The sequence below is a fragment of the Oreochromis niloticus genome, linkage group LG11, assembly GCF_001858045.2.
Source record: "Oreochromis niloticus isolate F11D_XX linkage group LG11, O_niloticus_UMD_NMBU, whole genome shotgun sequence".
Taxonomy (NCBI): domain Eukaryota; kingdom Metazoa; phylum Chordata; class Actinopteri; order Cichliformes; family Cichlidae; genus Oreochromis; species Oreochromis niloticus.
In genome coordinates this window covers 28535248-28562946 of record NC_031976.2, presented here as the reverse complement: position 1 = coordinate 28562946, position 27699 = coordinate 28535248, and the positions used below count along the sequence as shown (strand labels likewise).

Genomic DNA, 27699 nt, shown 5'->3' with positions numbered 1-27699 from the left:
AGCAGATAACTTGAGTAGCCGTTGTGTACAAATACAATAATATATAACATTAATAATGACTTTTCATGTAAGATTTACATTTTCAGTCTATCAAATATAAAATACAAGATACCATGTTATAGGTAGATATACCGCAATCCAAACAGCACATAGATTCTTTGTGTGTGTTCCGACATGTTGTTGTCTGTTTATCCTCACTCACTTTTAGTAGTTCTACTGTAGCTAACTAAGACAATGCAATACTGTTATTCATGGTGTCACTGTTTCTCTTCTGTCTTGAGTTTTCGCTATCAATCTACCTGCCAGCAGCAGTCGTTTAAGCTCTTCCCATAATGCACTTCCCGTTCATCAGTGAGAAAATGAACTGAACAATCTTTCACTGGAGAGATGACTCAGGCAGCTCCTCTACACAAATGCCTCATTCCCACTAGAACCTACTCATTCGAGTCTGCTCGGTTCAGTCATTTTTCATTATGACTGAGTACCACCTCAATGTCCATGGGCTCATTATAGCAGTGTGGAACTAAAGTCTCATGTCATTTGTATGCAACACAAGCACAACACAACATTAGAGGATGTTCAGGCGATAGTATATCTGCTGCTTGGTCTATAGCTTTTTGTCAGACTCAGACTGTGGCATGGAATCTTTTGATGTCACTGACTGGTTTGATGGACTGACTCAGCTTGTTTGGAATCCCGGCCAAGCAGGTACTAAGAACATACTTGCTAGCAAGTACTACCACCTAATGGAAAACCCCCAAATCAAGTCGAGCCTAGTAGGTACTAGTGGAAAAAAGGTCATAGTAGTAGTGAACCAGATAAAGTTAAGGTTTGACTGACAGATGTTTCTCCCAATGTCAAGATTTTTACAGCCAGACATTTTCGAAGCCCAAGTCCTATTGGGCAATGTTTGTGCCATGGTCTGTGTGCCTGTGTAACCGGTTTCTGCTTCATCCTGCTGCAACAGTTCGGCCCAAACAGACTCCTCGACTCTGCGTTGTGTTGTGTTTTAAGAAAACAAGGAGTCTCTGATCGATGCCACTTTATTTCCTGAATGGAAACAACGGTGTTTTATCAGTGCACAGGCTCGCCACACACCACTCCGCACAGCACACTCTTGTATGGCTACGACAGACTGGCAGCGATTACTGCCGCAATATTACAATTTATAATATACAAGAAAGTAACAGCAACAACAAATGATGTACCTGAATGGAAACAACGGTGTTTTATCAGTGCACAGGCTCGCCACACACCACTCCGCACAGCACACTATGGCAGAACATCCCATTAGCATTCCGCTTTAGCATACAGTTTTACACAGTAATAAACAAATGAAAAGTACATAAAACTGGTGTTGGACATGTGTCCACTAAGCACTTATTACACTCGGTGCCCATCAGTTAATCAAACGTCTTTTATATGTCTGTACTACTTAGCTATATCGTGTGCGGAGCAATACAACTCACCTCTTGTATGGCTACGACAGACTGGCAGCGATTACTGCAGCCAGCCTCCCCTAACCAGCCACACCGAGAGGGGGGGCGCTGTTTCCCCATTACACTGACATTTGTGGCAAGTGGAATAATACCACATAAACACTGTTACATTCCCCCCTGCCGAATTCCACTTGCACACTCAAATAAACAAACACCACAAACAAAATAACACCCTTAAAAAAAACACAGGTACACCACAATCACCATAACACAACAGAGAACAAAAACCCAATAATCCTAAAAAAAAAACAAGATTTAAAAAAAAAAAATTCAATAGCTAATCCACAGCTATCAACATGTGATAAATCTGTTCAGTAATACAGGTCGTACAGTCACAAAGAAAATTCAGTCAGAGGACTATTCCCAAAAGAATCAATAGAAGAAGAAGTTGGCCAGACCCCTTCCAAAAAAGAACAAAATATGCCAGTTACATATTTCATCACATCATAACTGTACGCCTCTCTGACACAGAAAAATCCAAAACAAATAATCTGTCTCAATTCTAAAGATCAAAGTCCCACTTCAACAACAATAGAATTAACTTGCAGTTATCCAACAATATTCAAACTTTAACAGGTTTCTGGTGCATCATTTCAATCAACCTGGAGACAGGCTTAAGTAACCGTCCCACTCTCGATCTAGCACGGGCCCCCACCACCCTGCTAACATCAGTCGGATCTGCGTTGGGCAGAACTACTGTGGTTGAGACTTGACCCTCAATAGCAGCTGTACTGTCTTGGTCACCATCAGTAGTGGCCGCCAACTCCAAAACAGAGGAGACTGTTACTGGGGCCACAGACATAAGCAGGTCAGAATGTTGACCACCAGAGGTGGCATTTACCTGCTCCTCAGTGTCAACAGGGGGAACACTGGTACAGGCAAGTTCTTGATCTACAATGCTTCCTTCTGGTTGAGCAACCTCTGTCATCAGCGAGTCGCTGGACACCGCAGACGGTAAGTCAGACACCCAAGCTCTTGTTCTGTATTCAGCCGTGCCCACCGATGAGTTGCAGACAGCTTCTCCGTCACATCCAACCATCAGCGAGCCAGACTCAGAAAGCTCATCTCCATCATCCTGAACTGAAGCACCACTGAGGGGAAGGAAGTTCACCGGCATTATCAGGTTGCGATGCACAACCTTCACTCGCCCTGTGGAATCATCCATCAGCTTAAAGGTGTGACTCTCATCATTTTTGTCAAAAACTGTATAGACAACACTCTCCCAGCGATCGGCAAGTTTTCTTTTGCCACGTCCCTTTTTGTTGGCCAAAAGGACACGATCACCAATCACTACTGGCGCTCCCCGCACCTTCCGGTTGTAGAGGTCCGTGTGACGCTTCAAATTTTTGCGCGCCACCTCCTGCGCCAAATCCATGGCCTCCTTGAGGTCCCTCCTCAATGTCTGGACATATCGATCATAGTCCATGATGTCTTGGTGCTCAATAACAGAGCCAAAAATCACATCAATCGGCAGTCTTGGCACTCTGCCAAACATCAGCAGAAATGGCGCATAGCCAGTCGTCTCATGCACCGTACAGTTGTAGGCAAATGTGAGAGCTTTCAGCGCATCAGGCCACCTTTGCTTGGCTCTGGGGGGTAATGCACGAATCATGTTGCCCAAGGTACGGTTCATCCTCTCGCAGGAGCCGTTTCCCATTGGATGGTATGGGGTCGTGTGAGACTTCTGGACACCTGCCACATTCAATAGCTCGGCAATGAGCACACTCTCAAAATTAGCTCCCTGATCCGAGTGAAGGCGTTTCGGAAAGCCGTAGATGCAGAAGTAGTTATGCCAGAGTTGGTGTGCTACTGCCTTAGCAGACTGATTGGGGCATAGAAAGGCCTGAGCCATCTTAGTAAAGTGGTCTGTGACCACAAGCACATCCACTGACTTGTTCGCCGAATCCTCCGCAGACCAAAAATCTATGCAGACCAGTTCAAGGGGCTCTGATGTTCTGATGTTCTCCAAAGGTGCTCTCGCCTCTGGCTCAGGCGACTTGCTAACAACACACCTTCTGCAGCACCGTACATACTCTGACACATGTTTGGCCATACCAGGCCAGTAGAATCTATGCCTGGCCAGATAAAGTGTTCTCTGTTGTCCCTGATGACCGGCTTCATCATGGACGCCTTTCAGTACAGCGAGACGCAAGGTTGGCGGAACAACATACAGATAACTCTTTGTCTTTGTGACGGGATTCTTGGAGACTCGATAGAGCACACCATCTCTCACAGTCAACTTGTCCCAAGCCCTTAGAAGTCCCTTCGTATCAACCGGTTCACTTGCTCGCTCCCTCCTCGAGGGTCTCCGTCCCCTTTCCACATAGGAGATCACTCTGCACAGCACATCATCACGCCGCTGGTGTCCCACTAGGTCATCATGCAAGAAGGGTTCAGAGGCAGACTGGTTCGGCGGAAGCACAGTCCGAGAGCATTGGGGTAGAAGGAGAGCATGTGGCCACACCCTGGACTCATGTTCACTATGGGCCTGGAAGACAGCTCCCACCTCAGAAGACGTCAGCATTCCAGCCTGTTCAACAGCCGTGCACTGAGAAACAACAAGCTGGTCATTGCTTGAGGCCTTATCAGCTGAGTGAACAGTCCATCTGAAGGCCTCCTGAACCCCACCAGTGGCGACTGCCTCTGCTTCTGCCAGAAGTTCATTATATGGAACCCTTATCAACCGGTGGGAGGCCCTGGGGTGCACGAAGGGCTCCCTGCTCAGCGCGTCAGCAACCACATTTTTAGGACCAGGAATGTACTTTATGTCAAACTGGAAAGGCGCTAGCTTTGCGATCCACCTCTGCTCACATGCATCCAGTCTTGGCTTAGAAAGTATGTAAGTGAGAGGGTTATTATCCGTCCAAACGGTAAACTGATGACCCCTCAACCAGTGATGGAACTTGTCGCACACCGCCCACTTCAATGCAAAGAACTCCAGCCTATGCGCTGGGTACTTGGACTGTGCATGATTGAGTGTCTTACTGGCAAAGGCGATCGGTCTTGATGTAGAAGCCCCAGCAGGAACTTGCGACAACACGGCACCAAGGCCACTGCTGGAGGCATCAACAGAGAGCAAAAAGGGCTCCTCAAAATTAGGATGGGCCAGGAGCACTCGATCCAACAAGGCCTGCTTCAGCTCATTGAAAGCTGCCCTGCATTCATCCGTCCAGTCCTCCCCACACAGTTTTGTACGCACCGGCCGGTGCTTTCGCCGTGAACCACGAGGGCCTTTATCCCCAGATGTCAGCCGAAAGAGAGGTTTTGCGATGGATGAGCAGTTCTCAATAAATTGTTGGTAGAACATTACCATCCCCAAAAATGAGCGGACTTTCTGTTGGGATGGAACACTCGAGCCCTCTTCCATAAGGTCTGCCTCTGTAAGGGATGTAATGGATGCTATTTTGTCAGGGTCCGACTGTATCCCATCAGCATTTACAATGTGCCCTAAGAATTTCACAGACTGTCTCAGGAAATGGCACTTCTTTGGAGCCAACTTGAGGTTGTGAACCTGGAGTCTCTGGAACACCATATGCAAGCGCTCCAGTGCCAATTCTTCTGTGGGGGCAAAAACCAGAACATCGTCAAGATAGCACAGCACACTGAGGAAGTTCTGATCCCCAAAAATGCCTAGCATCATCCTCATGAAGGTTGCCGGGCTGTTGCACAGTCCTTGTGGCATACGATTATATTCGTACAAACCAAATGGAGATGTAAATGCCGTGTACTTACGGTCCTCCTCATGCACTTCCACATTATAATAACCCGAAGTCAAGTCCATTGTGGAGAACAAGCCGTTCCCCCCCAAAGCAGCCAGTGCGTCAGCCGGATGCGGGAGTGGGTGAGCATCTTTGACAGTTCTAGCATTAAGCCATCGAAAGTCATTACAGATTCTCAACTCACCGGACTTCTTCCAAACTAAGACCAGTGGTGATGCAAACTCACTGCAAGACTTCCGAATTATTTCCCGTTCCTCCATGTCATTCAGAGCCTGTCTTAGTTTTTCATAATGCGTCGGCGGCACACGTCGGCATGGCAACCGGAATGGCTTGTCGTCCACAACTCGAATTCGATGTAGGCAGCCGTTAGCCTTGCCGCAATCCAACTTGTCTCTCGAGAAGATAGACTCAAACTGGGCTATGAGGCCAACCAGTTTCTCTCTGCCAGCCGGCGAGACTGCACATGAATCAACGTCGATATCAGACAGCCCCAGATTTCGCAGTACTGCATGTAAGGGGCTACAACACCCTGTCATCTCCTGTGAGGCTGAATCATCAGGCAGAGTGGAAACATCGGTGACTAGACTCTGCTCATCATGGCACCAAGCTGGGCTAGTAGACCGTTGCATGTTCTGTTGCAAGTAGGAGCCAGTGGGGGTGAAATTCTCCACCGCTGCACAGGGGGACACGTCAGCCAACTTCATGTTCCGTTTCAGGGTTATCGGCTTGTCAAAGGGGTTCAGCACTTTCACAGGGAGCCAACCATCACTGTTTAGATGCGCTACAGTTCTCCCAACCATAACTGACCTCGGACCAGACCTTGACCCGGTGGGCTCTACAACTACGGCACTGCCCACCTCCCCACTATTCACTAGCTGCAGCCTGCCCCAAACCAGGTGTTCTGTCAGGGGCTCTAATGTTACAGCTCTCTTTAGCTTGACAGTTCCGATCTTATCACCAACATGCCCTGGGGCCACCACTCCTGACATTGAACTCAGCAGATTTTTATTAGGCTGTTCTTCAGCACTCAGGGTCTTGCTGCATTCCCCTCCTAAATCTCCCTCTTCCCTCAGGCAATTACCCAGATATCTCATTAGGTTACTGCCCAGAATGAGGTCCTCACTCTGCCCTGCGACCACCAACATTGGCACAACAACTTTGCAACCATACATCTCCACCGTAATGTCACACACACCTGATGGAACTGTCCTCGAACCACCACAGCCAATCAGGACAACATCAGTGGGTTGCAAGGTGGGGGTCTGCAGCACTGCATGATGTAATAGTTGGGGCATCATATTGGTGCTGAGGGTGCAGGCCATAGAGCCACTGTCAAGCATGGCTTTAACAAACACTTTGCCCCCCAGGGTCACATTTTCATAGAACAGCTCATCATGCTGTTTTAGTCTGTGTGTGTTCTGAATAATCGGTCGCCGGCCTAACTGGCGCTCCTCACAAACAGTGTGGTATACAGATTCTAAATCATCAAAATCATCCTTTTTGGGGGCGATTTCAGGCCTAACACTTGCCCCCTCCACATGTAGGCCATCTAGTTTCCCAGCTGCTGGGTGGCTGATTCAGGCCCCCTCACTCTGACAGACACAGCCCTGGGGCATTGAGCCCGTGTGTGGTCGCCAGCATGGCAGATGAAACACAGCTGATGGGCTCTACAGTGGTGATACGTAGAGTGTTCAGTGTCACCACAAATCACGCAAGGCACAATTTTGTGTGTTTGGGTCCGGGGGACCCTGGCATCATCCTTAGCAGGCAGCTTTGCTTGTCGAGGCTGTCCCTCCAGGACTTTCTCTAACAGGGCTATCACATGATCAAGACGATCAGTAGGTGGTTGTGCATTAAGGTTGGTAAGTAATGCTGAGGTAGGGGTAGGTGATGGTGTAATACACTTACTGCTGCCTGTCGCCTGCTGCACATTGGGACTCACCTCCTGTCGCCGAAAACTCAAGGCACTGACTGCCCTAAACTGAGGGGTGCACTTCTGGTCCTTGCCATGCTCCAGCAATTTCTCGTGCACATCAGCAACCGTCCACTGCTGCAGGGGCTTGCACTTGAAAATAAGAGACAGTTCTGAGTCTGGACAGTGACGGATAAACATAGCAGTCAGCTCTTTTGTCAGATATGCAAAGGACTTATTTTGTCTCTTCAGACAGTCTTCTGTCACCTCCATGGCTCTGTTCAACCTGAGCCAGTAGTCAAATGGTGTTTCACCTGAGTTGGGTAGTGTTGCATAAAAGTCAGCTAAAGGCATGCTTGAACAGGCAGTGTCACTGAAGTGCTGCTTTAAGATCTCAAAAATGGGCTCTGGGCCCCTCTCAAGACACACAGATGGCTTACTACGTATGCCCACCTTGACTATCTCTCGTGCCCTCCCCAGCAGTTTACTTAGCACATCATCAGCTTGTTCAGCAACTGGTACCCCTCTTCTCTTAAAAAAAGTCATCATCATTTCCTCCCATTCCTGAACACCACATGTATCACAGCCATCCCCTCTAAAACACACAGGTTCTTTAACATCAGACTTTACAATCACATTCAATAGTGAGGGTTCTGATAACACATTATTGGCAGACCCAACAACACTGTTTCCCACTCCAAAGCCCAACCGAGATTCAAGACAAGAGGCAATGCTTTTCCCAATAGAAAACCCAATTTGCGTTGCCATCTCTGCATAAAGGTTCTCTTTTGCGGGACTGGTTTCTGATCTAGCATTTTGTAGATCATCACCGTTCACATCAATAGGGCTCTCATTTAACTCAGTAAGGACAGGCTTAGGTGTGGATGAAACTGGAGCTGTCAGCAACCTTGATCTGCCTCTGCCAAATGAATGCAGAGGGGTAAAACCAACTGCCCCCCTTCCCTTGCCAAAACTGGGAAAATCTGCCATGGCTCAGCAATGAGTCTCTCTCTCTTTTTCTTTTTTCCTTTTTTTTTAAAAAACTCTCCAAAAAAAAAAGAAAGCACAGAACCCCACCCCGATGTCTCTAAAGAACGCAGAAAACGGCGGAACTAAGAAAAGCCAGTCTCCCGCGACTTTTCCACCTTCCAGGAAGTAGACGGCCCCGTTGCGGTCGCAGGATTGCAGGAGCTTGGGTCACGGCACCAGTGTAACCGGTTTCTGCTTCATCCTGCTGCAACAGTTCGGCCCAAACAGACTCCTCGACTCTGCGTTGTGTTGTGTTTTAAGAAAACAAGGAGTCTCTGATCGATGCCACTTTATTTCCTGAATGGAAACAACGGTGTTTTATCAGTGCACAGGCTCGCCACACACCACTCCGCACAGCACACTCTTGTATGGCTACGACAGACTGGCAGCGATTACTGCCGCAATATTACAATTTATAATATACAAGAAAGTAACAGCAACAACAAATGATGTACCTGAATGGAAACAACGGTGTTTTATCAGTGCACAGGCTCGCCACACACCACTCCGCACAGCACACTATGGCAGAACATCCCATTAGCATTCCGCTTTAGCATACAGTTTTACACAGTAATAAACAAATGAAAAGTACATAAAACTGGTGTTGGACATGTGTCCACTAAGCACTTATTACACTCGGTGCCCATCAGTTAATCAAACGTCTTTTATATGTCTGTACTACTTAGCTATATCGTGTGCGGAGCAATACAACTCACCTCTTGTATGGCTACGACAGACTGGCAGCGATTACTGCAGCCAGCCTCCCCTAACCAGCCACACCGAGAGGGGGGGCGCTGTTTCCCCATTACACTGACATTTGTGGCAAGTGGAATAATACCACATAAACACTGTTACACCTGGAGGCAGGAAAGGACCCAAAATGCAGACTCAATGCAGAGGCAAAACTTAAACTCAAAATGGCAACTTTAATGCTTGGCAGGCACCGCACACACAGACATGCATGAGGGAGTTCACAACACTACAACAAACTGCTTTAAGGCATAACTCATTCTCTATAGCCTTGTGCCAAATATTTAACATTTATTTGACTGCATTTAAATAGATAGTGTGAATGTGAGTGAAAATGGTGGTACGCCTTTCTGTGTTAGCCCTGCAAAAGACTGGTGACCTGTCCAGGGTGTATCCTGCCAATTTTTTTTTTGGCAGCTTGGATATGCTCCACCACACCCACTGAGCACAATTGGCTATGAAGAAAAAATGTATGGATTGATGGATTGATGCAGTAAAATGGACTCTCAGGTGATACAATTTTTTGTAGAAGTAAGTAAGTGTGTAAACATTTATCAAATATCCTTAAATCCCTCTTTTTGTCACACAGAAACTAGGTTATTGTTTAGGTGGACATTGAGTGACTGAAACTGGTTCTCTTGAAACTAAAGATAATTGTGATTGTGTACCTTGCGTCTCAGAATTCCTGGAAACCAGTGATGTCATTCAGTGTGCTTAAACAGTGACAGAGTAAAAATAGCTTTGGTAAACTTTTTAGATCTACCCTCCCCTCAATCTGAGTCTGTGCTGGAAAATATGGGCAAACTTTGCCCCAGACAGAGAATAATATATTGGTTCATTTAGTTCTTTGCATAGGCGACTGTTGTTACTGGAATTACTTTAGATTTGACAACAGTCACGTTGAGAACAGTCAAATCTAAACAGTCTTACATTTCATGTAAGATTTCAATTTTACATGTGACAGCAGTCACATGGACGGCTGTCACATGGACTCCAGGCTGAAGTGATTCGATTTTGTTGTCCAGTGAGCAGCACCTCAGACTCATGTCATCACACATGGAATTTCTTTAAAGAATGTAACTAAATGGCTCTGCGATCACACCTTTTATCATTGTGACTTCAGATCTGTTCCACTGTGTTCCAAGAAACATTTTGCACCTCCCAAATACATCAAATAAAAACATTTCAGCAAAGTCTACTCCCTCGTCTGTCCCTGTATAATCCTTTTGGGTGCGTTGACTTGATGTTCAAGTCAATGAAAGCAGTGAAAGTCAGGTGTTGGATGATTTAATGTTAAATGGCCCAGGTAAAAGAATGTAATCCATAATCAATTGCATAACAATAAGCAAAACCACATTTGTGTGTTCTTTCATCATGATTAAAAGATTTCCTGTGTCTCAAGGGAAACTCCCCATACAACAAAGGCAGCAGTGGAACAGGCTTGTCCAGTGCTAAAAGCCATCACATATAAATTCACAAGCCCTATCTGCAAACATACAGACCTGGCAATTTCTTTCAGTTAACAGTCGATCAAGTGGCCCAACGTGGTAAGTAAGAATTTGCTACATTTATAATCACAATCTTTTCATCATATTATGTAAAAAACATTTGTTTCCTTACTTTTTCTGTCACTATTGTTTTTTAACCAGTGGCTTCACTGTAGACTAGAATCAAATGAATGGGTTCTGCATATAAAGGAAAGGTTCTACAATTAAACCAGAGAAATACTCCTTCATAGCTTAGAAGCAAAATCTTGCATCTTGGCATCCATTATTCAGCTCCTCTCTTAAAAAAAATTAGACCTTGGAACAGTTTGCATGGTACACAAATGCAAAATTGTCTTACATCATGAAAAGATATTTTATTTGTTTAAAAAGACATCACAACAGTCTTTTCATTTTCACTTTTTCCTACAGAAAGTACTGATATGAAGCTCGTGTTTCTTGTCGTGGTGGCCGTGGCAGTTCTGCCCACCTTTTCTGAGAGCCGGATTGTCTCCAAATGTGAGCTCAGAGACAAGCTTGGGAAAATGATCCGTCTGTCTGGGAGACTGGGGGAAAGAGTCTTGGCAACAGGTGAGGTCAAATGTGGTTTTGGTGTTTGACAACCGTGAACTGACTTTCATTTCATTCCAAATTTATATACCTTAACACAAAAAACTGTCTGCTTTAAAGAAATAACTACCAAGAGCTTTATATAAAAGCTAGAGTAGTCTCTTTCAGTCTCCTTCAGTGTGCATTTTGCTCTTGTGAAGGGACACTGGAGAACCTAGACCAATTTGTCTGTTCACTTATCCATTTATCTGGCATACAATGAGAGTGACTGAAAAACAGTAGTTACTAAAGTAAAACTCAAGGCATATACATTAGCTCATTTAGCTTATAGCTCATTTTTTTCTGTCACTGTTGTCTTTTTATGTATTTTGGAGGTTGACAGAAGATGACTCTTATCACCTTTTTAATCTTTTCTTTCTTCCTTGTCTGCTGCAGTTATCTGTGAAGTGGACAGGATGTCTCATCTGAACACAGACTTGGTCAAGTCATTTGGCAAGTGCATCCCTGCCACACCAAAGCCAACAGCTCCCGCCGCAACAGGACCCAACGAAATGACCAATGGACCAGTCACACCACCAAACACCAATTCAACATCCACTGACCTGACCAATACCACTGCTCCTCCGACTCCTCCGACCATTAACTCAACTATCATCGCAATGAACGCAACCTTTCCGTCAAACAGCACGGGTGGTGTAAAAAGACAAAGGCGGCATGCTCACTCAGGCAGACATGAGAAGAACAAGTTTAGTGGGGAGGACCGTGATGACAGCGAAATGGAAGATGAGAATGAAACAAGCAGTGAGGAGGATGATGAATCCAAAAACCTTTACGGACTCTTCCAGCTGTCTGACAGAGAGTTCTGTGATTCAGGATTATGCCCGTCCAAAAATATGTGCCATACCTCCTGTAAAGGTGAGTCATTGTTGCAGAAACAAATTGACATTACTTATTTAAGTGTTGCTTTTAAAAATCCTTGCATAATAAATATTGATCCTTTTTTCTTGCAGCCTTCACTGATGATGATATAACTGATGATATTGCTTGTGTTATCCAGACTGGTTACTGGAGGTAAGTTTGTGGAAAGCACAACACACACAGGTCAGATAAATAACTGAAACTTGTATGTGGTGCATTCATTGTATATGTACTGTAAAACAGTACCATCATGTGTCACCAGCACAGCTTCAGTGCTCTGTTTTATTTCATCTTTAACTTTGCTGTACGGACTGAACACGATTGTTCCCAAAGATATTCCTTGATTTCATCCTTTGATGATGGAAGTAGAGAATTCTCTCTGAGATGCTGGTTAGGCTTTATGAAAGGAATCAGGATACTTTTCTGTGTGCGAAGTTAATCACACTGAAAACTCATGTGTGCAGGTTTAGCTCACTGTTTAGAGCAGGGGTGGGCAATCTCAGTCCACGAGGGCCGGTGTCCCTGCAGGTTTTAGAGCTCACCTTGGGTCAACACACCTGAATCACATGATTAGTTCGTTACCAGGCCTCTGGAGAACTTCAGGACATGTTGAGGAGCTAATTTAGCCATTTGAATCAGCTGTGTTGGTTCGAGGACACATCTAAAACCTGCAGGGACACCGGCCCTCGTGGACTGAGATTGCCCACCCCTGGTTTAGAGCATGTGATTCATGTGCCATATGGCCAATGCAGAGGCGCGGGTTTGAATCTGTCCCGGGATTAATTATTGCATGTCTTTCTCCCAGCTTCCTGTCCTTTGTCCATAAAGTATATTTAAAACAAACAACTTAATTTAAAGAGACTAAAATAGAGAAATACAACAAAATAGTGTTGTCTAATTACTTCCTTTTGTTCTAATCAAACAGGGACATCATGGACAGAGCCTCAGAGTCATGTCGTCGCACAGGGAATTTCTTCAAAGAATGTAACTAAACGGCTGTGAGATCACAGTTTCTACTTGCAGGATCACGTCAGTTTCCTCACCAGATCTATCTCCAGTGAGCCGTGATTGAGAAACCGCATGCTTCATTCTCTACAGTGCAGCAGTGTTTTCTTTGTTTGTTGCACTGATCTTTCAATAACCATTGTCTTGTATCTGCACATTTTAGTGGTAATGCCAAGTAACGTAATCAGCCCTCAGATTCCTTTGAAATTTGAAAACTGCTGATTTTTTTCTTCAAAAGCCTAAGACTCAGCAGTTTACATCTGGTATTTGTCTTTCAATAAATATTGCTTTGCATCATTACTATGTGAGTGTGTGCTTGAATGCCAAAACACAACGGCTTCAGTCTTATAAAGCTTGCCTATTACTTCCTATTTATTCAAAAACATCACATGAGATGAGCATGTGCTAGAAACCATGCTTCATAAAATGTTGTTGCAACCAAATAACTATAAAATATCTTTTATTGACAAATGAACCAAGCAATCACTCACTACTAAAACCATTAAAATGTTTCTCATGTGAAAAAAAAAATGGAATAATGTGAGGTATTTAGAAAGAAAAGCTCTTCGGAATTATTTTGGATGAAATGTAAAACTCACTTTTAACACATATATTCTGTTGATGTTGGCAGATTAAAAACCATCCCTTCCCGCCTAACCTACATGTATACCTAACCTCAGCTAGCCACCTGACCCATATCTTTTGTCTACCTTTGGCTATCATTGTAACAGCAGTGTGATCTGCAAGTCTGGTTTCAAAGACGTTTCACAACATGAAACAAGTAGAGAACTTGAGAAGAATATCATGTACAGATCCACTATTTTATTCATAAAATAAAATGAATGAAGACATCTCATATACAATTTTAATTTCCAGTTCATTAAATATCACTTTGCTAAGCATGTTTTATAGGCCGATGGATTGTGATCCAAAGTGCATAAAAATAAGTTAAAATAAGAGACATTTGTGGATGTGTTTGAAAAACTACTTTTGAAATTACTTGCCACTTCATAAAAGCAGCTACATTTATCTTCATTTTCACTCGGTAGCTCTAGCTAAGTTTTGGCATGTTTTGTTGGTACTTTTGGTCTCTCTCTTTCTGTACTGTCTTGAGTTGTCAGTATCAGTCTTTCACTCCTGATGTGACTGTGTCAAATAATTACTGAGTGCAAGAAGATAATTCTTTCCAGAAATTTTGGAAGTTTAAGCGCAAATGGGGAACATTTCAGAAATCCACCTCACAGTTTCTGAGAAGATTGAGCAGATATCAGCTCGTATGCTGACATGGTTTTGAAACAGTGGGGGCGGGACTGGCACTAAAACTAATATTAACAAAACAGGCTGACTTAAGGCATAACTCACTTTTTATAACCTTTATAACCTGTCAAATATTTACATTTGACTGCAATAAAATCCACTCCCAGGTGCTGCATATTGTTGCAGAAGTAAATAGCTGAGTAAACATTTTTAAAGACACTTAAGATCCACATTTCATCACACCGTGACAAGGTTATTGTTTAGGTGGACACTGAGTGATTGAAGCTGGTTCTTTAGAAACTAAATATCATTGTTGTTGTGTCCCTTGTGTTTCAGACTTCCTGGAAACGTGACATCATTCAGTGTGTTTAAGTAGTGACACAGCAAAAATAACCACTTAGACCACCCCCTTCTGCAATCTGTGTTAGGCTGGAAAACTTTGGGAAAAACTTTGCCCCAGAAAGAGAATAATATACTTGATATGTTTGTTCCGCTGCATAGACAACAGCTGTAACCGGGAATTTCTCCAAATTCGGAATTAATAGTCACATGGACTCAAGATTGAACGGATTTGATTTTGGTGTGCTATTGTGACCTCTGATATCTTCCACTCTTATGAATCTTTCAAGGAGATGTATATACAGCTTTCTAATGGACAAATATGCTAAAGTTTATCAGGGTCATCTTTCCTGATCTGCCCGTGAATAATCCCTCTGGGTTATGTTATTTCATATTCAAGTTAAGGAAAGGTTTAAATGTCATGTTCTGGTGATGATTATTTTGTCAAGTGGGCTTTTGTGTATTGTTTCATCAACATCACAAATTTTACTTGTCTCAAGCTAAACTACCAAAACAAACACAGCAGGAAAACAAGCTGGTCGAGTGGTCTGGGACATCATTTATAAACTCTTAGATTCTGTGTGCAAACATACAGAGGGGTAGATTTGTCCCAGACCAACTTAGTGATGAAGATTCTCTTCTCTGTCATTTGTAATTTAAAAGTAAAATTTCCACAAAGAGGTGCTAAATGACTACAAATGTAAGGAAAACAAACAAAAATGGACTAATACAGGCTTACTCTTCAACCCAACTGTGACAGCCACAATGCAGCATGCCAGGTTACATAAATCAAGAGGTGTATAACCAGATGACACTGCCATACTTAGCCTGTTATATGAGATTTATTGCTGTTCTTCACTGAGGTCAACACTTTTGTCTATTGGTGTAGTGATCGACATCTAGTCATCAATGCAAAAATTAATTGATTAAAAAAGGTAAATTTTTTCAGTTTTATTTTTATAGCACCAAATTACAACAACAGTTGCCTCAAAGCACTTTATATTGTAAGGTGAAGGCCCTACATGAAAAAGGCACACTGTGGAAGAGTGAAAGAGATTAATAATAACTAATAATTAAATGCAGAGACCTCTTTAGACACAAGGTGAATGAGAAAGGTGACTGAAGACAAAACATGGAAATCCCCTAGCAGCCTCGCCCTATTACAGCATAACTAAGGGAGGGTCAGGGTCGACTGATCCAACCCTAACTATATGCTTTTACTAAAAGGAAAGTTTCAAGCCTAATCTTAAAAGCAGAGAGGTTGCCTGTTTCCCGAATCCAAACTAAAATCTGGTTCCACAGAAGAGAGGCCTGAAAGCTGAAGGCTCCCGACTCTGCATCTGGCTAGATACTGCATTTCTAATATGGTTAGGGCCTAACTCCATACAGAACTTATCATATGCACTCAACTTTCTGGCTCACTTTAAAACTCATATTGCCACCTCTACAAAGTATCCCTCAGGTGCACCCCTGAACTCCGGCTTAAACTAGCACCCACTGTTAATCAGTGGTGCTAGTTTCTGTCATTATGCAAATGTACTGTTTATAAAACAGGGGAAATCTGCAGTCAGCTGAGACTGAAGACGTCACTTGGATGAGTGACGAAATGTTCATCCCACTGCAAATGTTATGTCCAATGTTATGTCCAGATGACATACAACAGAATCAACTTTTTGGGATTTCCTTACCTGGATGATTAACAGGCAACAAGACACAAGTGCCATAATTAATTCCTCTCTTTCCACTGCTACTGTTCATGTATCTCTTAAAATAACCTCTATCACCCTCTATTCTTAAGAAACAGGTCCAAATTTCAGCAACCCTTACAATGTTAGGCCCATTTCCAACCCTCCATTTGCATGTAGGTCTAAAATTCCAGCATCCACAGTATCATCTCAACACAAGTCCGTATAGGTTATATAGGTTAACTCATGTAGGTTAACTATATGTTAACCTATACGAGCCATTTCAGACCGGTTTCTATTCAAGACACAATGCTGAATCAGCTTTTATTAAAATCACCAATGACCTACTCCTCTCATCTGATGCTGGCCTTGTCACGTGCTTAGTCCTATTCGTTGCTTTTGACACAGTCTCTCATTCTCTTCTGTTAGAACAACCGGCTTAATATATCTCTCTGACATTTTGTTCAAGGTAAGACTGTCTGCTGTCCATTACCCTATGTTACACATGGTGTTTCTCAGGGATTAGTGCTGGGGCCACTGCAATTTATAATTTTACTCCTTGGTCTTGGAAAAAATATTTATGTATATGGTTTTCACTTTTCATCTAAAGTTTTTAACTAACTAAAAACATTTTTTAGCTTAGTTTTATATTTATGGATAATTTCAGTCTGGTTTTAGATCTCGCCATAGTACTGAAACTGCTGTTGCATCACATTTTAAGTTTAAACAGTATGGTGTGACAGTGAAATAAGTGCAAACAAGCTGTTTGGTTTTAATTTATCAAGGAGCCTTAAACCCCACTGAAGAGGAAAAGGAGGACATTATTAATACTGTGGTGGTGTTGTGTAAGGAATGGCTGACTGGGCCCCGAGAGGATTATAAAGAAGCAGTAGCTCAAAAACTACACAGATTGGTTTCCAGCCCTCCCTGGCTATTAGATTCCCTGCCCATATTGATAAAGAAGTTTGTTGCCACAACAATCTACTTTCATTCCCCTGCTTGACCCCCCATGTCTATGATGAGGGCTGCTAGGCGCACAGCTGCCTCTAAGCCCACATCAGCTAACACCAGGTCCAGAGTTGGCTGTGAGCAGTGTGCAGCACCAACTTGAATCCTGAATGTCCCAAGAAAGAGCTGTGATTAGTCCTAGGGATCATGGACATCAATAGATCCTGGATCCTCTTCTTGCACTAGAGCCAAGGGGAGCTGAGCCCAAAATACAGAATCACAAACAGAGACATTTAGGTCCAGCCGGAACATGAGAGCAGAAACAAAGAATTAAATACAAACAAAATGGCCATGAACAGAGGCCAGATTCCTAAAACTAAGAACATATATAAATACTAAACAGATAGAAAACCAAACAACAACAGGACTAAACACAAAGGCATTCCCACTGTAATGAGAAACCAGAAAACTAAGACAACAGGAAAACTCAAACTATAAGCAAAAGTGCAAAACAAAAAAACTGGGTCAAAAACTGAGGCTCATGGTATGTTGATTCAGGAAACATGATGTCAGTACTTAACAGCCCATTTCGATACTGCTACTCATTCTCATTTACCTAGTCTTGAACTGTGTAAGTTTCATAGCTTTTGATTGCTTTCAATCTTATTCGAAGGACACAACTTTCTCTGTAAAAAACTGGTGAATTTTCTCCTTTTGTGATCTTTGGGGTCATTTTTTAGGCAATACAACCTGTCCTTTCATCTTTTTGGTGATGGCATCTAGATTTATTCTCTTATGAAATCTAATGATCCCAGTTTAATGCTGGTTTTGTTAAAATCCCTTTATTGACCTAAAGTTGAACAATTTTCTTCATCTTAATGAAATCAAAATCAAAATCGTTATGCTAGGTTGTGCTGACCAGCTGAAAGACTATGCGACTCTTTTGGCCATGTAGGGAGATGTATCCATCAATCTTCTAAAAATCTGGATGTGATTCCTGACATCTCTTTTATCTTTGATAAACAAACGTTTACTCATGTCTCCCCAGTCACTGCGTCAAGCTCACGTGTCTTGAGTCTGAGTCTCTTTCTGTGTTTCCTATCTTATTTGTTCAGTTTTGCTTTCTCCCTGTCTCATTATGTCTGATTAGTTCCAGCTGTGTTCCCTCCTGTTTCCAATCCCCTTGTTATCCTCTGGGTATTTAGTCATCTGTCTTCCTCCACCTGTTGTCATGTTGTCCCATTTTGCTACGTGTCTCTCTCTATGCTCCTTGTGTCCCTCGTAGTGCTTAGTTTTCTAGTCTCTTAGTTTTCAGTTTCTAGTTTCTGGTTAGTTATGGTGTCTTGCATCAAGTGTTTTTGTAACAGTGCAATAAAGCTGCCTCCTTTAATTCACCCCTTTGTGTTTTGAGTCCTGCATTTAGGTCCAGCCTCATCCTGCCTGCCAAAGCTCTCCATGACAATTTGTTTATATTATGACTGAATTATTGTAATTCTTCATATATAGGTTTACTATATATGGCTTTGATTTGTTCAAAACACTGCTGCTCAATTTTAATCAGGAAGACAAAATATGTACATATCACTGTCAGAGCCCTACAAAATGACCATTAGCAGACTACTGGTGTGAATGTCTCTGGAAAAAAAGGAAATTCCTCGGTAATACCAATTTTGCCGTGATGGACAGTACTGTCAGGGATAAGAAGAAAATTATATAGTGGGACATCCACGACACACCATAATGCAGAATAAAAATGCAAAATGCAACCTGGAGCAAGTTTACCCAAGCTATATTCAGGTTTCCTCTTGTAACTTGCATTATCTATCCATTTTCTTCCATTTTATCCAGTTCAGGGTTGCAGTGTATTTGGAACCTATCCTAGCTATCATAATACCAGGGGCATAATACACCCTGGATGGGTGACCATCCTTGTTTTAAGAATATTTCACATCATGAAATAACCAGATAACTTGAGAGAGAGAGATCGTGCACAGATCTCCAGCTGAAGCAGTGGCATGAGGCTGGATGGGCTCCTCGGGCCCTCCAGCTGAAGCAGTGGCATGAGGCTGGACGGGCTCCTCGGGCCCTCCAGCTGATGAGGCATGTCCCTGGAGGGCTCTCCTGGGCCTCCAGCAGGAACAAGAATGGTTGCAGGCACCTGCCGGACACTAGCCGCTCCCACCCGAGGAGTAGGTACGGGTGCGGAGACGGGCTGTATCCTGGCTGACCTCACCCTGGGGACCGGCATGGGTGCAGGGGTGGACTGGTTCACAGCCCCCCTCACCCTGGAAGCCGGGACAGGCACCGGCAACAGCTGGGCAGCTGCTGTTCTCACCCGAGGAGCTGGTACGGGTGCAGAAACTGAAAGAGCCTCAGCCGGCCTGGGAACCGGAGCACGGACCAGCTGGACCTCAGCCTCCCTCACCCGAGGAACTGATACGGGCGCAGGGGTACGCTGGGTCCAAGCTGCCCTAGGAGCAGGAACACAAGGAGGCAGAGGAGGTGGCTCAGAAAAAACAGTCTTTTGAGGTGTCACATGAACAGTTTCCATAGACACTGGCAAGAAAGCATGGCGAGTTGATTCAAACATGAGTGGCTGTGGAACACAAAACTTAACTTGATCCATCAGCTCTGAAGCACTAAGTCCAAATCGTTTAGCCAGCTTAAATATGGTGGATGGCACTGCAGGCGACGGCGTGGAAGCCGCAGGTGGTGGACCAGGTGGTGGCGCTGCAGCAGGTGTGGCAGGATACTGGACGGGCTCGGCTGAACCTCCAGCTGGTGCGACAGGACCAGGCGAGGCATTGTCCTCAGGCTGAGGCGTGGCAGGACCAGGCGAGGCATTGTCCTCAGGCTGAGGCGTGGCAGAACCAGGCGAGGCAGGGCCAGCAGGTGCGGAGACCTCTGGCTGAGGCGAGGCAGGGCCAGCAGGTGCGGAGACCTCTGGCTGAGGCGAGGCAGGGCCAGCAGGTGCGGAACCTCCATAACTGGGCCCATGAACTGGCAAGTCTGTGTTAATTTTAGTTTGCTCCTTAGAAAAAACACGTGGATCCAGACTATAGTCACCCACCTCATGCTGCTGTAAGCCACGGTGACGACGTGGGCGCTGCCTCCTCCTGGAAACCATGGTTGTGGAGGCTGGCGCCGCTACGGCTGAGGTGAATGTAGCGCTTGAAGCAGCCACTGGTTGTGGTGAGGAAACCACAGCACTTGTCCGCTGCTGTGGTGACACAGGCGAGAGCCTGAACACGCCGACTCTTACTCCTGTAGCCGGCGAAGGAAGACCTGCGTCTCCGCAGGGCTGTGGTGATAATGGCGAGGTAGAGCAAGTTGAGGCAATAACAAAGTTCTTTAAATCCTCAGGCAAAAAGTCCAAAAACCTTGGGTTAGCCGTGGCTATCCGGGTCATCTGAGCCCGAATAGCCTCCTTCTCCTCCTCCTGCTTGCCTGCAGAGGAAATAATCCAAAGCCCGTGAAGAATCGTAACACGAATCTTGAATTCAAAAAAGTCTGTGAAATAAATGTCCGCTGGGTCCAACATGGTCAGGTCATTCTGTCACAGTCTGGCGGGGGCAGACTGTATGAATTGAAAAAAGGACCCAAAATGCAGACTCCAAGGAACAGGGAACAAAACGTGAATGTTAACAAAAGCGAGCCGTTTAATGAGGCTGGTAAAAGGTACAAACAAAAGGCAAGGCAAACTGAAGCAAAAATCAACACAAACCTAAACTGGGAAATCTAAACAAACAATAAGAAAAACCTAGACAAGAAACTTGGAGGCGAGGCATGGGATGGCAAACATGGCGTGGACAACAGACGACCTGACAAACAATGAACAGAAACACACAGACTAAATACACACAAGGCTGATTAGCGGAAGTGGAAACACACGGGGAAACAGCTGACACTGGTCTGACATAATGAGACAAAGGAAGCAAAGCTGACTGCACTGACATAGGACATAGACTTTCAAAATAAAACAGGAAACATGAGACGCAGACAAGACAATATAACCTTGACAACATAAGACACGCAGCGTGAAACACATAAAGGGCAAAAGGAGACTAAAACACAGGGGTAGAAGACACAAGGGGAATCTAAATAAACAAATGAGCTTAGATAACCTAATGAACTAAAAAATAAACCATCCATCCATCCATCTTCATCCGCTTTATCCGAGGCCGGGTCGCGGGGGCAGCAGCCTAAGCAGAGAAGCCCAGACCTCCCTCTCCCCAGCCACCTCCTCCAGCTTATCCGGGGGAACACCAAGGCGTTCCCAGGCCAGCCGAGAGATATAATCTCTCCAGCGTGTCCTGGGTCTGCCCCGGGGCCTCCTCCTGGTGGGACATGCCCGGAACACCTCGCCCAGGAGGCGCCCAGGAGGCATCCTTGTCAGATGCCCGAACCACCTCAACTGGCTCCTTTCGATGTGGAGGAGCAGCGGCTCTACTCTGAGCCCCTCCCGGATGGCCGAACTTCTCACCCTATCTCTAAGGGAGAGGCCAGCCACCCTTCGGAGGAAGCTCATTTCTGCCGCTTGTATCCGCGATCTCGTTCTTTCGGTCACTACCCACAGCTCGTGGCCATAGGTGAGGGTAGGGACGTAGATCGACCGGTAAATTGAGAGCTTCGCTTTTACACTCAGCTCCCTCTTCACCACGACGGACCGGTGCAGCGTCCGCATCACTGCAGCCGCAGCACCAATCCGTCTGTCGATCTCCGGCTCCCTTCTCCCATCACTCGCGAACAAGACCCCGAGATACTTGAACTCCTCCACTTGGGGCAGGAACTCATCCCCGACCCGGAGTGGGCACTCCACCCTTTTCCGGCTGAGAACCATGGCCTCAGATTTGGAGGTGCTGATCCTCATTCCCACTGCTTCACACTCGGCTGCGAACCGTTCCAGTGCGAGCTGGAGGCCTTCACCTGATGAAGCCAACAGAACCACATCATCCGCAAAAAGCAGAGATGAGATTCTGAGGCCACCGAAGCGAAAGCCCTCCGCCACTTGGCTGCGCCTAGAAATCCTGTCCATAAAAATTATGAACAGAACCAGTGACAAAGGGCAGCCCTGGCGGAGCCCATCACCCACCGGGAACGAGTCCGACTTATTGCCGGCAATGCGAACCAAACTCTTGCAACGGTTGTATAGGGATCGAATGGCCCGTAGCAATGGGCCAGACACCCCATACTCCCACAACACCTCCCACAGGACACCCCGAGGGACACGGTCGAATGCCTTCTCCAAGTCCACAAAACACATGTAGACTGGTTGGGCAAACTCCCATGCACCCTCAAGTATCCTTGAGAGGATAAAGAGCTGGTCCAGTGTTCCGTGACCAGGACGAAAACCGCATTGTTTCTCCTGTATCCGAGGTTCGACTAGCGGACGAACTCTCCTTTCCAGCACCCTGGCATAGACTTTCCCAGGGAGGCTGAGGAGTGTGATCGCCCTGTAGTTGGAACACACCCTCCGGTCTCCCTTCTTAAAGATGGGGACCACCACCCCGGTCTGCCAGTCCAGGGGTACTGCCCCTGATCTCCACGCAACATTGTAGAGGCGTGTCAACCAGGACAGCCCTACAACGTCCAGAGCCTTCAGGAACTCGGGGCGGACCTCATCAACACCATAAACATCAAAATAAACTAAAACTCAAAACGCTGGGTCCACAGACCCAGGAACGTGACACTATTTCATTAATAACATATAAAATTCATCTGGAAAATGTATTCCTCTAAACAGACAACATCTATGACCCACTTTGACCCAATGATGAACTGATTTGATTTTGATGTCCAGTCATCAGTGTCATATCTGAGGCAGATCACCGATAACTCTTGTGAATATTTCAAGAATGAGATACATACTGCACCTCATACATACACAAATATACTGACATTAATCGGGGTCACATCTTCTTTACAGTCAAATTGCAAAATTCAGAAAAGTGTAGTCGCTGGTCTGCCCCTGAATAGGCCTCCTGGGTGTTGTCATTTGATGCTAAAGTCAACGAAAGCTTTGAATGTCATGTTCTGGTGATGTGTATTTAATGTCATGTGGGGTTTTGTCTATTGTTTCATCAGCACTAAAAAGTTTCCCGTGTTACATGGGAAGCTATTCAAACAACAAAGGGAGCAGTAAAACAGGGTGGCCCAGCAGCCAAAGGCATCCTGTATAAACTCTGTCCGCAAACATACAGAGAGGGAAATTTCTCTCAGATAACAATCAGTCAGGTGAACCAATGTGGCAAGGAACATTCTCTTCTGACGCCATGTAATCAGACTCAGCACATTCCTGTAGTTACAAAGCACTGTTTCTATAAAGAAGTCACTGTAAAGTAAAAAAATAAAACAAAAAGGATTAATACAGCTCCTATCTTATTTATTCATTTGCTCCAAAGAAGGATGGTGCAGATCCCATAAAATGATGAAATCTAACCAAAAAGAATGCAAAAATCCAAACTGAATACAAAAAGAATGTCTACTTTGAAGAAATAAGTACAAAGAGATACAGAAGAGCTCCATGTAAAACAACTCATACTGGCAATCACCTTTTTAGATATTTTTTTAAAACAAATTCTGTTCTTGTTTGCTCTTTGTGTGCATAACAGTTTCTACAGTTTTCTGTGAAATGGACCGGATGTCTCATCTGAACACCACCTGGGTCAAGTTTCATCCTTACCACACCCAAGCCAACAGTGATCCCAGCCCCCTTCACAACAGGAGTCAGTACAATGTCCTCTGAAGCAGACACACCAACAAACACCAATTTAACAACCATTCACTGACCTGACCAATACTACTACTATTGACTTAACTACTACTAGTCCTACTAATAATTCCATCATCATCCACTGAGCACAAGTCTTGTGTCAAACAGCTCGGGTGGCATAAAAAAAATAAAATGGGAGGCTGATCCAAGCACTCAAGAAGAGACCAAGTTTAATGAGGAGGAAACGAGTCAAGACTTGATTGATTTGCAGTATATGCACCGTGCAGTGGACAATTAAAGGACAATCCTGTATGTCAATAAGGTATTGGGCTACCATCATTTGTCTTCAATACAGCTTCAGTGTTCAGTGGCATTCAGCCTTTAACTTTACTGTAACCCTTTGATGATGGTGGTGGTCTGAGATTCTGGTTAGGCTTCAGGATCCTGTGTATGAAATTAAATCAAGCTGAAGACTCCACCTTAGATATAAGTGCCAGTTTAGCTCACTGGTTAGAGCATTTGATCCATATGATATAAGGTTAATAGAGACCTGGATTTGAATTGCTGCAATGCATGACTTTCTGGGAGCCATAATAAGAGCTGTTCCAAATCTCTAAACACTAAGGAAAGGTGCTTCGTTGCTTGGAAAGATTGCTTCCTTTAGCATAGGATACACTATACCATCCTTTTGAAAGAAGAATAGAAAATGCTGTCCCATAACTCACTGCAACAGAACGTCCTACCATTGATGAAAACAATCAACATAATAAACAAAGTGGTACAGATCATGTAAATATCAATTAAAACTGTCTTTTCCATTTTATGTCATAACCTGCTGATATATTTTGACTTTTTAAACAACAAATTATTAACCAGCCAACCATACATAGTACGACGTGCAGTGAAATGCTTGTTGCTGTGCAATGTCTGACCATAGAAAACTAAACATAGACATGAAAGTAAACATAAAACTAAAGCAAGAATCACTGTTTGCACACTGCTGTGAAAAATTAGTTTAGTTCTGTTAATTTCTGCTGTTTTTCAAGAAAATCTGAGTGTTAATGAATAATACATGGGGAACACCTCTAAATACTCAGTGTGAGGACTCAACTTCTTCTGTTTTAGAAAGTTTATCTATTACTTTTTTATCACAAAACATCACAAGATGAGCACCAGTATAGGAAACATAAGCCACAAACATGGCTCAGAAATTGTTGTTACAACCAGAGTGCCACAGTACATTTAATCTCCTCTGTCTTCCTTTTGTTCATTGTCAGGTCATCTGTTTATCCCACATCATAGTTCTCTTAGTTTTCAGAGTCTTCACAGTTTTCATAATTAGTTTTCCAGTTTAGTTGTCATGCCTGTTTCGCTTTAGCTGTCATGGTCCTGAGTCCGTGGACTCTGTGATTTTGGTTTGGTTTATAATAATAATAATTATTATTATTATTATTATTATTATTATTATTATTATTATTATTATTATTATTATTAGTGAACTCGTGTTCTAACTTTGGGATGATTTTGTGTTATGAGAATTTGTGGTTCTGGGATTCTGGGTTGGTGCTCCTTCTGTTGGTCTCTCATGTTAGTGTTTCCTCTGTCTTGTCAGGTTCATCAGGTCCAGCTGTGTCTCCCGCCTGTGTGTGATTTTCCCAGTGTCCCTCTGTGTGTATTTATGCTGTGTGAACTTGTGTGCTTGTTACTGGTCCGTCTGTGAACATCTCTCTGAAACTGTCTGCTTTAGTTAGTGTTTCTCCGTGTCTCTCTGCCCTCATCTTGTGATTCTCCCTGTATGTTGCGTGTTACAGGTTTATTAGTTTCCCCAGTTCAGGTTTGTGTCGTAGTGCTATCCTTACCACCACCCTCGCTTCTGTTTGTACTTCACCCATTGTAAATAAAACGCTCGCTCGCAGCAAGCCAGTTCTTGCATTTTGGGTCCTTTTCTCTCACACACCACTTGACTGCCGCCGCAGCCGTGACATTAGCTTTTGTTGTTTACTCCTGCCATCAGCCCAAATAAAGGCTCGCTTTTATTTAAAGTTGAATTCCATCTCCTGCTGTGTCTGCTTTTGGGTTCGTTTACAAAACACACTGGCGTACCCCGCCATGACACAGAGAACTAAAAATGTTTTTTAGGGCACAAATAAACCAAGAAAATCTTCACCACACAAATGATTAATATGATTATTATATGAAATAAAAATTGGATCCATGTGGGAAATTTAAAAATATCTTATCATCCTCATCATCCTCATCCATTTTATTTAAAGGCGCCTTTAAGATTCTCAAGGTCACCTTACAATAGCACAAGAACAATAGCAACAATACAATATAATAAAACATGGCAAAATAAAATTTAGACATAAGTGGAAAAAAAAGCATGAAAGTATAAAAGCTGAGCAACGTAAAAATGGACTAAGACAGAATCAGGTGTATGCAATTTTGAATAGATGGGTTTTGAGACGTGATTTAAAAGTTATGAGAGAGTTTGTGGTCCGGAGATCTGGTGGAAGTGTATTCCAAAGGCTTGGGGCAGAACAAATAAAGGCTCTGAGTCCCATGGTAGTCAGGCGAGCAGGTGGAACAGAAAGAAGGGAAGCTGAAGAAGAGCGAACTGTAAGAGGGGGTGAATATGTATGGAGAAGATCAGGAGCAAGGTTATGAAGTGCTTTGAAAGTAAGAAGCAGGATCTTGAAATTGACACAGAGGTGAAATGGAAGCCAATGGAGCTGTTTAAGAAGAGGTGTTATATATTCAGTAGATCTAATTATGGAATTAATGCAGTTCTCGCCCACATTAGTATTTCTCATTGTTTTTATACACCTATACTGTTTTTACACATGCGTCACTACTAAAGATATTTTCCTGCCGTGTTGATGGAATTTTGACTTGAATCTGACAACTCATCAAAACAGTTTGTACTTCTGTCAGTCACAACTTTAGATCGCTCACTTTACTGACTACTGTTGATTACTGTTGTCAAGTTTTGTTCAAATATGTATACAATAGCAAATCCACCAACACACTGTCAAACAAAAATACATAACTGCTGATCCCTAGATGATTTCTCATTTAAGATGACTCTTTATTGTCATTGCACAGTAATACCTAGTACAATAGTACAAGGAAATTGGAAAACCATTCTCTGTAACCCCTGGAGATCATTGTGTGGGAAAATCCCAGTACATCAACGGTGTCAGAAATCAGCCTTCTGACATCAACAACCATGCCAAATTTCATCATCTTTCTTTCAGGTTCTCAGGTACATGTATAGATTCTTTGAGTTGCTGCTGATGAGAAAGACTGATTAGGTATTTAGATTACTGTGATAAGCAGTGGAACAGGCGTACTTAATAAAGTAGTAAATGAATGTATGTACCGTGACTTCCCACTGGATGTCGGCTAGACATGCAGATCATGTCTATATTGGGTATGTCACTCCATGACCAATTCTGGACATCTAATTAATGTCCAAACTAGGTCCACAATTTGGATGTCCAACCATGACCGAACTTGGACATAAACATGGTGTTCAACATTTGAACTTTGGACTGGGTAATTTTTTAGACGTTATGTGGACATCTATGACAGGTGCAGGAAATTTACATGAATAATTAATATATTGTGTACAAATATCAACATGATGAAGTGACTGACTGACTATTAATGTTTTGACAAATGTGAAAAAAACCCTCCCATTGTTTTGAGAACTGCATTCACAGTGGTGAGAATCACCTTTCTGCTGTGGCATTTCCACCATGTCAGTTGAGAAAAACTGAAATTACATGTCATTACACTATCTGTATTTAGACAAATTAAGAATATTTATATTTAATGAATCCAAAAGTAGATTTTGGTATCCTGAACAG

At 43.7% G+C, this 27699-nt stretch overlaps 3 protein-coding genes across 7 annotated transcripts; 1 reads left to right on the top strand and 2 right to left on the bottom strand.

Moving 5' to 3' along the window:
* Positions 1-933: 933 nt before the first annotated feature.
* Positions 934-6592, bottom strand: LOC106097447 (uncharacterized). 4 transcript variants are annotated; one of them, XM_025911187.1, is made up of 3 exons: positions 1470-6592; positions 1209-1272; positions 934-1050 (listed from the first exon to the last, which is right to left on the bottom strand). In XM_025911187.1, the coding sequence occupies exon 1, from the start codon at positions 6556-6558 to the stop codon at positions 2062-2064; it is 4497 nt and encodes a 1498-aa protein (XP_025766972.1). In that variant the 5' UTR covers positions 6559-6592; the 3' UTR covers positions 934-1050; positions 1209-1272; positions 1470-2061. The 4 variants fall into 4 exon arrangements, with proteins under 4 accessions (XP_025766972.1, XP_025766971.1, XP_025766970.1 ...); XM_025911186.1 differs by having other exon boundaries at positions 1209-6592; XM_025911185.1 differs by having other exon boundaries at positions 1008-1272.
* A 3719-nt stretch (positions 6593-10311) lies between these two features.
* Positions 10312-13186, top strand: LOC100711535 (uncharacterized). The gene is made up of 5 exons (XM_003460073.5): positions 10312-10456; positions 10826-10984; positions 11399-11878; positions 11974-12034; positions 12807-13186. Exons 2-5 carry the CDS (start codon positions 10837-10839, stop codon positions 12871-12873), a joined length of 756 nt encoding a protein of 251 aa, XP_003460121.1. The 5' UTR covers positions 10312-10456; positions 10826-10836; the 3' UTR covers positions 12874-13186.
* Positions 13187-19559: 6373 nt separating this feature from the next.
* LOC109204076 (uncharacterized) lies at positions 19560-21251 on the bottom strand. Of its 2 annotated transcripts, XM_025911209.1 has the most exons (3): positions 20186-21251; positions 19733-20115; positions 19560-19586 (listed from the first exon to the last, which is right to left on the bottom strand). In XM_025911209.1, exons 1-2 carry the CDS (start codon positions 20654-20656, stop codon positions 19741-19743), a joined length of 846 nt encoding a protein of 281 aa, XP_025766994.1. In that variant the 5' UTR covers positions 20657-21251; the 3' UTR covers positions 19560-19586; positions 19733-19740. The 2 variants fall into 2 exon arrangements, with proteins under 2 accessions (XP_025766994.1, XP_025766993.1); XM_025911208.1 differs by lacking the exon at positions 19560-19586 and having other exon boundaries at positions 19649-20115.
* Between the last annotated feature and the right edge of the window lie 6448 nt (positions 21252-27699).